Source organism: Myxocyprinus asiaticus, chromosome 19 (genome assembly GCF_019703515.2).
Source record: "Myxocyprinus asiaticus isolate MX2 ecotype Aquarium Trade chromosome 19, UBuf_Myxa_2, whole genome shotgun sequence".
NCBI classification, from domain to species: domain Eukaryota; kingdom Metazoa; phylum Chordata; class Actinopteri; order Cypriniformes; family Catostomidae; genus Myxocyprinus; species Myxocyprinus asiaticus.
Genome location: NC_059362.1, coordinates 20,316,212 through 20,327,138, shown reverse-complemented (window position 1 = coordinate 20,327,138; position 10,927 = coordinate 20,316,212). Strand labels below are relative to the sequence as shown.

The window sequence follows — 10,927 nt, the reverse complement described above, 5'->3', positions numbered from 1 at the left end:
TACCTCAAAATTGTACTTTAGTGATCTCATGGATCAGGAATATTTTGCAGTGTATAGTGAAAATCAGGTGTTAACGAAAGTACTGTGGTAGTTTTTGTTGCTGTTTAGTGTTTTTGGGAGAAGAAAAAAAAAAAAGAAAAAAAAAGTGCCTTTTACCCCATGGGGCCTTTAGCCCTGTTGTACCCAATTTATACAAGTAGCCTAAATGTTACTTCTTGTAACTCCTTACTTCAAACTTTATTCTTTTGCACACAATTCATTTTCTGTGAATATAATATTAAACCATAGCTAATGTTAACATTTCCACAACTTATACCCACCTCTATGAGGCAGGCCTACATCACATCACATCACATCACATCACATTACATCAAGAAAAACAGTACCACACGACATTTCAATTTTTATTTTTCATGTAGTTACAGTAAAATACATGTACATAGGCTTTCTAAACATACAACTTCTTCAAAGATACACATACAGGAAAGTGACCACAACTGTCTGCAATAGTACACTTAAAATATATTCTGTCACAAAGAGTTCAGCTTAACTGGAGTGTTCTCTTGATTCTGGCTTCAAGTTGCCAAATCAAGTTTTTTTTTTTTTTTATTCCACAGTGACATCACTGCCATGTCGTTTTTTTCTTCTTCTTCTTCTTCTTTTTTTCTTTCTCCTCATACATTGTAGAGAGAGAAAGCAAGTAGTTCATGCATGCTGATTTCCAGACCCTCACTTTTCACCATCTGCTCCCTAGCACCAAGACAGTGAGACCATAACTGTGTAGTTGTGTGTACTTGGAAAGGTAATATTCCTTTTAAGATGCCACTTCACTGCCATGATTATTTCTTCAATTTTCTTGTACACAAAGACATTATGTCTTTAAAATGGCTCACAAATTAACACCCGACAAGAGCTTGGAAAGAAACATACTGTTCGAGTTTCAATCCATCCTCTGATAATATTGCTGTTTCAGAGAAGAGATTTTTGTCTTGGTGTCGTAAAACGCATGTAAGAACAGTTGTTTTATCAAATCAGTACTCAATTAATCACAGGAAGCTACATAACTGTAAAAATAAAATAAAATAATGTTTTTTAAAGAAAAGTTCACTGTTATTAAAACATTACAAATAAATATGGATGTGACTTGTCAAATAACACTATATATTTTTCCAGGTCGGATGGTTTCCCACTGCGTCATTTAGTTTAGCGAGGCTGTCTCATGTTCTTTCTCAGCTGTTTCATCAACTCCACATGCAGGGCTCGAGAGGAGCTCTCCAGTTGAGTGGCGATGTCTGCTGTGGTACGCAGCATTTCTTCAAAGACAAGGGACTCCTCTTTTATTCTTAGATAAAGACATAAAGCAGATGCAACATCAGAGAAAATCCACGACAGATAGAGAGAGAGAGAGAGAGAGAGAGAGAGAGAGAGCAGAAGAGAGGAGATGAGAGGAGAGGAGAGGAAAGGGACAAGGAAGCCTCAGCTTATAGTTTTGTTTAAACCAGGGGCCTCAAAGGGGCTGAAAAACACATTCCTTCCTAATGTCCAGGCTGGTGATGGAAAACCCAGAGAACAGAATCAGGGCAACATTATAGTGTTTTTTCTGGGTCTCAGTGTTTTTTTTTTTTTTGTTTAACTCATAACTGTGTTCATCAGCATACAGTATATTTTTTGTCTATGATCATTTTAACAGTTTATTTGGCTGTAATTTATTTACACTCCTTTACCTAAAGCGTTGCTTTATTTACACTATTGAAAGAGTTTGTTGATATGTTTTATATATATATATATATATATATATATATATATATATATATATATATATATATATATATATATATAGATACACACACACACACACACACACACACACACACAAAAGGATTTCTGATGCTTGTTCAATTTCCTTAACCCTCCTATTCCTTAATCCTCCTATAAGGGCTGCTTACTTTACTGTTTGTAGTCATAAATAACAATTATACACTTCTTTTGGGATTTTATGTTGTTGTTTTTTTTTTTTTTTTTTGATCCAATTTACATCTAAAAATCTCCTTTCATTTGCAAATGCAAATAAGCTAATTTATGTAACTTCACTACAGTAAAGACCTACACTTCTATAAATTTAAACATTAAGAAAATATGAGAATGTGTCATGTATTGAGGCAGATTGCTGCCTTCTGGTGAAAAAATAAAAATAATATGTCTTGAAAATAATGTTATAACAATAATAGCCAGTAGATGGTGTAGCGGAATGATCCATCCCTCTGGCTCGTCATCGTCGCCCTGCCTCTTAGGACCGCCCTTCAGCCAGGCTTACAACGGGAGTTGGGCGGGAGAGCAAGAAGAGGTGCATAGTTAATAAGCTTAGTTTGGTCAGTGGTGAATGAAGCACACCTGATGGGGATAATGCTTCATCACCGCTGTCTTTAAAACGCAGTGCGCACCTCTTCTCGGGGAGCCGGCTTCAAATCTCCATGTGTGCACACACTGGCATCCTCGCATGGCCAGGACCAGAGCTAGGAGGGATCAGATGAGTGGACGCACTGCCGAACCCGTTCTTCAGACCGCCGGATGCCGTTTTGAGTCGCCGGGGGTGAACTGCTCACGTTGCCGCTGACGGGCTAGATGCCGCCTTCCCCTCACGTTTGCCACAGGCCTGGGAAGACAGGCCGCCAGTGATGCCGCCGCCCCACGCGCTGTGGACTTTGGAGGGGAGTGTGAGTGGCCATTTGACCCAGCCCGTGCCTGGGCTTTCCTATGAACACTACCCTGCCCATTTCACGGAGCCCCGTTCACTGCGAGGATGCTAGATTCCCCCTTTATTATGAACACTATTCCCCCTTGGACACTTTATTACCCCTTTTTGACTTTTTTATGTTTATTATTGTTTCCAATAATTGCCTCTCCGAGGCTTGACGCCACACCAACTGTGCCACAGTGGTGGAGAATGCAGGCACTTTTGTGGGCAAAGACGGCACAGTTGGGCACCAACAGTTATGTCACTCTTCCTCTCATTCGCCATGGAAAGCATGAAGTGGGACGGAGAAAACATGAGGACGGCCTCCCAGCTGCAGCAAAGTGTAAGTGGCACTTAATAAGCATTTACCCTGTAGCTGGCTGAGGCTGTCATATTAATTCCTTTTTTTTCTCTGTTCCCACCTGGGTGTGAGTTGGGGGGGGGGGGGGGGGATGTGGCATTGCATTTCTGCATGCAGGGGTTCCCCTAGAACAAGTGTCCAGGCATGTATTCATCACGACAGACGCCTCCAAGTTAGGCTGGGGTGCCATTTGCAATGGGCATGCAGCCTCGGCCTCCTGGACAGGACCTTGACCGCATTGGCATATCAACTGCCTCGAGTTGCTGGCGGTATTTCTGGCTCTGCAGAGGCTTCGGCCGTTGATCCAGGGCAAGCATGTGTTGGTCCGGATGGACAACATGGCGACAGTAGCATACATAAACTGCCAATGCGGCTTTCACTCACGTTGCATGTCGCAACTCTCCAGCCATCTCCTCCTTTGGAGTCAGCAGCGACTGAAGTTGTTGCGGGCCACTCACATCCCGGGTGAACTCAACCGCACAGTGGATGCGTCCCAGGTGGTTCAGCTGATTTTGAGTGGATTCTGCGAAGCTTCACCAAGCCCGTAAGTCCATGTGACGTCCATGTCATGTTAACCTCCCCTTCGGGCAGGATGTGGTCTCCGTGATGTCTTTTCACCATGGGGAAAAGAACACCTTCCCCGACGCGAATACATCTGGCCCCAGCTGAATTCTCGTTTTTGTGGGAGAAAAAGAAGAGAAAAGGCTGAAGTGGCTGGTGTGGCCTGTTCCCATTGTAAGAATGTCTTGTCCCCCCCTTGAGGTATGAGGGACCATGCGATGTATGTCAGCCGTTGGGAAGGTTACGTTGGGGCTGAGTGCACTTGCTGCTAGGCACGCAGTGGCCTGCCTGCACCTGTACCGCCAATCCACATTCACAGTCCAGCTGGTTGTGGTGTTTTGTATAGGGACCCGTAGTGTCACTACATCGACACAATGTCGAGTGAGTGACAGATAGGGAATGTCTTGGTTACTGTTGTAACCTCCATTCCCTGATGGATGGTACGAAATGTTGTGTCCCTCTTGCCACAACACTGAACTTCCCGCTGAAATGGCTGGGACTCTCTGGCTCCTTTTATACCCGTATGTCTGAGGGAGTGGCATGCAAATTCCACTTGCCAATTCTCATTGGCCTTTTCTCAAATATCAGAGGTGTTTGGGGCTCCCAAGCGCGACCCCTAGTGTCACTACATCGACACAATGTCTCGTTCCCTCCATCAGGGAACGGAGGTTACAATAGTAACCAAGACGTTTCTTCACATTAATGTTCGATTTCAGACTATTTGCTAAAGCTATCCAGTCCAAAGCAGTGAGCAGTTATCTTTGTCTGTCAGTATTGTTGCTTGATTCTCTATTACTAATTGATGTAACCTCTGGTTAATGAATGAATAAATTCCATGTTCTCCCTTATATAATACCCCAATAGTTATTAAAGCAGAATTTTGTTTATTCTGGATTCACGGTGTTTCCTGCTCCGCTGAGCCGATTTTCAGAACTGACAGTTTTCAAGAACTGTCTTGTGTACAAAATTTGTTAAAAACTTAATTCAGTCATTACATTTGTTGTTCAAATGATAACATTAAGATAAGATAGACAATTCTTATAATAAATGGTTTTATAATTTTAATACATGATTTTTTTTTATATATATATATATATATATATATATATATATATATATATATATATATATACACACACACACACACTAATAGTGTGGCCCTTATACAGTGATGCTTAGTCCAATCTGGCCCTCGACCTAAAATGAGCTTGACACCCCTGAATTAGAGTATAAAACAGAGACTTTGTACTCTGTGTGTGTGCGTGCATGTGTGTGTGGTATTCTGCGTTCTGCCCTTTGTCTATGTTAGTCTTACCCATTTATTTCTCTCTGTGTGTGTATGTGTGTTCTGCATTGTGGCTGATTTATAGATTTTATTTGATAAAATCCCAAAAAATTGCTCTGTGTATAGTGTCACCAGTTCATTTTTGTGTGTGTGCGTGCTCAAGTATGTTTTGCACTCTGCATGTTTTATAGTCTCACCCCTTTATGTGTGTGTTTGTTCTGCTTTGTGGTTGATCTATATATTGTATATACTGTATGGTCTATTTTGAACACGAAAAGTAAGTAAAAAAGGTGTTGCTTTCTTTTTTACGACAATTTAATCAATTAAAAAATTAAACTGTTTGTTAAGATGGCAAGTGGAGGAAAAGTCACCAAGTCTTATACTGGTCAGATAAAGGAAACCATTTTTATTACATCGGAAATTTTATTTCGGTCAAAAATGACCAAACAGTATAGAAAGGTTAATTTAAATTAAACTAAAGCAACACAATTTTAGAACATTTTGTCACAACTTAATTTCATGGCATTCTATCCATTTCAATTTTCTAAAGGGAAGTTTACTTAATACATTTGTGTTGTGATTACATGAATGCTTTTTGTGGTGTTAATGTAGAATTGATGAAACTGGGCAGGGGATTTCCATTTCCCAACATGCTTTGCATGGAACTCAATAGGGAGAGTAAATGTTAAAGAATAATTTTAAGTGTTTTGTGCAGGATGAATATAAAAGGGGATACTTGTTAGTGTTTAATGTTTTGTTATCTTAAGATTTAGAAGAGTTTCTGATATGTTGAAGTTTTGGGGGTTACCATTACGGTGAAGAGTGGAGCTTGAGCTAACAATGAAGACAGGTAGAAGTCACACATAAATTTGAATGCTTGCTTTACTGAACAAATACTGTGCTAACCACAGCATAATTACTAAATTACACTCTGCAGTGCTTCCAATCAGCATGTATTTAGCATGCTAACATTCACTTTCACTATTTAGTACATAATTAAAATAAAAAAAGATATATTTTAGTACAATGACACATCCAGTTTTGTTGGGTTAACCCAATTCAACAAGGTTCAATTCAACAAAGTGTTTGTGTTGAGATTACATAGTCATTTTAAGTTAAGAAAACTCATTCCAAACATATGTAACCACTCTCCACGACTGAATCAAGTTTATTAATTTGTTTTGAGTGTAGGTCAGCAATAGAATCTGAGTGGAAGGGTTTTAAATATAAAAATATTTATAAAATAAAACTAATGACCCCAGGTCTTGCCTCTGATCTTTTTTCAATAAAAGATCAAAATCTTATAGTTTTAAAACGAAATGTTCAAGATTTCATTTAAACTTTTTCTATCTTCTTGCACATTTAGACTTTGAACTCTCCTTAATTCAGGTTAGTTTGCCTTTGAGCATGTTCAATTTTTAAATACCTTGGTATTTTTCCTCTTAGATATAAAACTGTTGTATAACTGTCTTATAAAGATTCAACTCACTTTTGAATTCCAGTCAAAGTGGCTTGAGCATCTCCCTCCAGCTGATTCTCCATCTCCTCTGTTGCTTTTGTCACCACACTCTCACAACTGATATGGTCCTCCTTGATCCCAACAATATTCTCTTGGATCACCTCCTCGTAGCGTTGATCTCCCATTTCTGCTCCAACAAACTGGACCAGGTTCTCCATCACTGCGTGGTTCCCATGTTGAATGGCCTTTAGATAAGCCACTTCCTCTCTGAAAGCTCGTAAACGCCTTGACATGACTTGACTGGTGTGGAAGCTGACAGAGCAGTCGCCGTCTTTTGTCTCTGGAAGAGCTTGGAAATGTGGTTTGGTCCAGGCTGCTCCCTCTGTCCTGGCTGGATCATCTCCAACCACATGGAACACCGTAGCAGAAGTATTGCCAGTGAACACAGCCCCAGGGACATCACCTGATCCCCACTCTCCACCATCGCCACTCTGGCAGTAGACTGGCATCACTAGGAGTGTGAAGAGCCAAGTGCCCAGTGTTGAGTGTAGCTTCATCATGAACCAGAAGAGGGAATAACTTTTCAGTCAGTTACCTCTATGACTTGAGACTTCAGGGAGTGATGAATGAAAACCAAGCAATGAAAGATCTGAGACCCCTCCAGAGCTCCTCAAAGCTGGACAGAGCTTTTCCAAATAATCACCACTGTTGCAAAGCTTTGACCTCATCTGAGACACAAGGAATAAACAGAAGCTTAAAATATGTTTTGCTTTGTGTTGAACAGATAAAAACCAGTTTCTAAAGTTGCCCCAACTGTATCACAAAATGGATAGATAATCCAAAAGTCTCACTAAAAGCACAAATGATGTAAAGGATGTAAAAACAAAACCCATTTTCACCTGGAACAATCCCTGCCAGGATTCCTGGCAGAATTTGTTTTGCCAGGAAGCCTAAAAAAATGTGCTTCATGTGGCAATGTACAGTATAATTGAACTCCTATTATTCAAGTCAAATATGTTATTTACAATCAAGTAGAAAAAGTTCCTTAAATGGAAAGTTCACCCAAAAATTAAGATTATCTCATAATTTACTAAGCCTCATGCCATCCCAGATGTGTCTGACTTTCTTTCTTCTGCTGAACACAAACAAAGATTTTTAGAAGAATATTTCAGCTCTGTAGGTCCAAACAATGCAAGTGAATGGGCACTAAAATTTTAAAGCTTTAAAAATCACATAAAGACATAAAACTAATCCATTAGACTCCAGTATTAAATCCGTATCTTCAAAAGTGATATGATTGGTGTGGGTGAGAAACAGATCAATATTTAAGTTCTTATTTACTATCAGTCTACATTTTCACTTTAAATTTCACATTCTTCTTTTTTTGTTTTTGGCGATTTGCATTCTTCGTGCATATCGCCACTTACTGGGCAGGAAGGAGAATTTATAGTTTCCCTTTAAGGTAACAATTGCACTATATCACTTTTTACAGTTTGGAATTAGATATGGGAGGATATGGATACACTTTGCCAGCCAGAAAAGTACACAAGCCTTCTCATAATTTCCTCAAAGAATAAATGAGAACTCTTGTAGTGTATGTTAAAATATGAGAGGTTATGAGTGGTCAGAGACTGAACAGAGAGTTGCTGTATTTGTAAAACTAGACACAATGTTGTGTCTGCCAGCTGCACTGTGAATGCTAAATGAACCAGTACACCTTAAAAGGTTTTCCGGAGCATGAGGAGGGGGCTTCCTGCTGGTCTGTGTAGTGAACACATTAATTTATGTGAGGGCCCTGAGGTGTAGCACATGACCCCTTTGAGGAAAGGTAGGCTGTTTTGTTTAGCCCTGCATGTACAAGGGCGATTACTCTCTCCCTCTCTCTCTTTCAGGGAAAAAGTGTGAGCCCCATCTTGGATAATACATTATAAACACAGCAGCTTAAATCCTGACACAGGCTTTTCTTTTTACATATCCTATGCTACATACTGTAGTGCATTTAAAGACAAAATCATTATCACTTTAAAACTTGGATGGTTACAGTCTATTTGCTGTAATCAAGATGTCATGATTTATATACTATACATTTGCCATTAGAGTTTTAAATGGTGTTTTGATTTTACTGTATAAACAAAGCAAATGTCTCTTTTTCTGTTGTTTTACGAGCCATAGTTATGATCATGATCATGCTGAAACACAAGAGCCCTGTGCAAAATAACTCGTCACCTAGTTTTCCAATGTCTCCCAATGTAACTGAACTGACAACTCACACACTCCTTTTCAGTGTCCTTTGCACTTTATGGTGCCCCAACTCTCCTGTCAACATCTGGAAATGTGTGAAATGTGATAGCTGTCTGCGAGGGAAGATGCATTTTCGACAGTAGCACTTTTCCACAGTGTGAGCACTTCAGGTTTTGTGGTAGAGCAAAGTTCTGCTTGCTTTGCCTTAGAAAAACCTTTTAGGCATGTTTAGTTTTCACACTACTGTCTGGCTTGAAAATTGTAGTTTTGCGCCAATTTTTTGTTTTTTGTTTTTTGTTTTTTGCATTGAACAGTCCTCTTTTGTCCTCTTTTTAAAGGTCTGACCTGTGGTGTTGCACTTGCACATATAAATGTTTTTATTGTTGACGGTTTTAAACATGATACACAGCTGTTTCTGAATGGGCTTTAGGTATTGTCTAAGTGTTTGCATATTAAAACAAGAAAAACAGCAAAGACACAATCAATGTTTATCAGGATCTTTTTTGCAAAACAACTACTAGTTTTAACTAGTACTGTACCATCAAGAGCATCTTTGCCTCTCCAGAGAGGTAATTTGTTGTTCATGCTTGTTGATTGACATTTGTGGTCCATGGAAGGCGGATAATATCTGTAACTCAGCAAACCGACAATAATGACAGCCTGTAATGAACTTCTGCTCTGCTGTGCATGCAATGATGAAAGCAGTGATTTATTTCTCATTTAGCTCTGGCAAGAAAATGAAACACTTTGAGAAAATAAATGAATCTTCCTCCATTATTTTTCACTGACAAAATTAAATACTGATTTTTAGCAGGATTGTTCATAAGAATGTCTGAATGTGTCAAACCATGTTCTGAGATGAGATTAGGAAATAATGAACGTTCCAACTATTGTATATTTTGTAATGTTCTGAGGGTTGAATATGAAGTGAAGAACTGAGCTGTGTTAAATGTTGTTGGGTCTGATTCGGTCACGGGTTTATGAAATGTCATAATTTATTATTCCTAAGCCAAGCACAGAGCTTTTCGGTTGTCATATGCAGACATTATTTAGATTTACTAATCAACATTATAAATGAACAATGGCACAAATGTCTTGATTTAATTAGCTGCTTTGTTTTTGTCCCACACTACTGCCTACTCTGCCAAGCTATAGCTCGTAATATTTTACAATTACCTTTTAAACACTTAAATTATACGATCAAACCCATAAAAGGCCATTGAAAGGGCACTTTTGACCTTTAAATTTCCTTTGGTTACCTTTTTGTGGTTCTCTTAAGGAACATTGCCATTGTATCATTCCTAAAAATACATTTTCGACCAGTTCAGAGTTAAGGAAATGATAACTGAATGTCTGATGCTTAGTCCAAAAACAAAAAGGTCATGATTAACCCTCAGTACTAATGCCAAGTGTTGGTAAGTTGACATGTTCTCCGTTGAGCTAAAACACATCCTTCAGAGCAGTCAATTGATGTGAGCAATTTGGAAGACTATTCAGATAGGCCATCGTTTGAATTAATTGAAAAAAAAAAAAAAAATCTTGTATTGTGACATTGCTATGACAAAAATAATACCATTACAAAGATATATTTACATTCATTATTAAAGCAGTGAATAATAAATTATGCATAATCTAGCTCTGTCATATTCATCAGAACTCACCTCTTGTTCCCAAGTATAAAGATTAATAAAATGCGGTTAATTCTCTGGAATATAATGCACATAGCCAAAAACTGACAGAACTCACCAGAATCTTCTGACCTGTTACAAGGTAAATGCATGCGTCTGGTCAAAATGTTCTCTGGTCAAACTCTGTTTTGTGCATTGCCATTAAGAAACAGAGAAATTGAACACAAATGATCAGTCTGCCTTAAACTTCTTTTCAATTCTTCCAACAAAGTTTGCAGGGTTGGAAACCTGAAAGTCTGTGCCCCTACTGGAAGGGGAGGGAGTGTTTAAAAAAAGGGAAAAACTCAATGATTTCTTTCTTTTGTGGTCAGGAAAGTGAGTGCAAGTGAGAGAGAGAGAAAGAGAGAGAGAGAGAGAGAGAGAGAGAGAGAGAGACAGAGAGAGAGAGAGAGAGAGAGAGAGAGAAAGAGAGAAGAAATAAGAAAAAGCATATGGGAGGGGGGTGATCTAGTTCACATCTGTGGTATGATTTTGCGACCATACTGGATTTTCACTCAGCCATTCATTTTAATAGCAACTAAAATAAATGAATGAATAAGGAAATTAGTTCTGCTAAAAAAAGAGCAACCCAATGCTACTTCAACAGAAATCTCTACAT

At 38.9% G+C, this 10,927-nt stretch overlaps 1 protein-coding gene across 1 annotated transcript; it reads right to left on the bottom strand.

Annotated features, from left to right (window-relative positions):
- Positions 1 to 396: 396 nt before the first annotated feature.
- Positions 397 to 10,564, bottom strand: si:ch211-142k18.1 (uncharacterized). Its single transcript, XM_051644650.1, has 4 exons — positions 10,388 to 10,564; positions 6,996 to 7,128; positions 6,431 to 6,911; positions 397 to 1,342 (listed from the first exon to the last, which is right to left on the bottom strand). Exons 2-4 carry the CDS (start codon positions 7,126 to 7,128, stop codon positions 1,204 to 1,206), a joined length of 753 nt encoding a protein of 250 aa, XP_051500610.1. The 5' UTR covers positions 10,388 to 10,564; the 3' UTR covers positions 397 to 1,203.
- Positions 10,565 to 10,927: the final 363 nt, after the last annotated feature.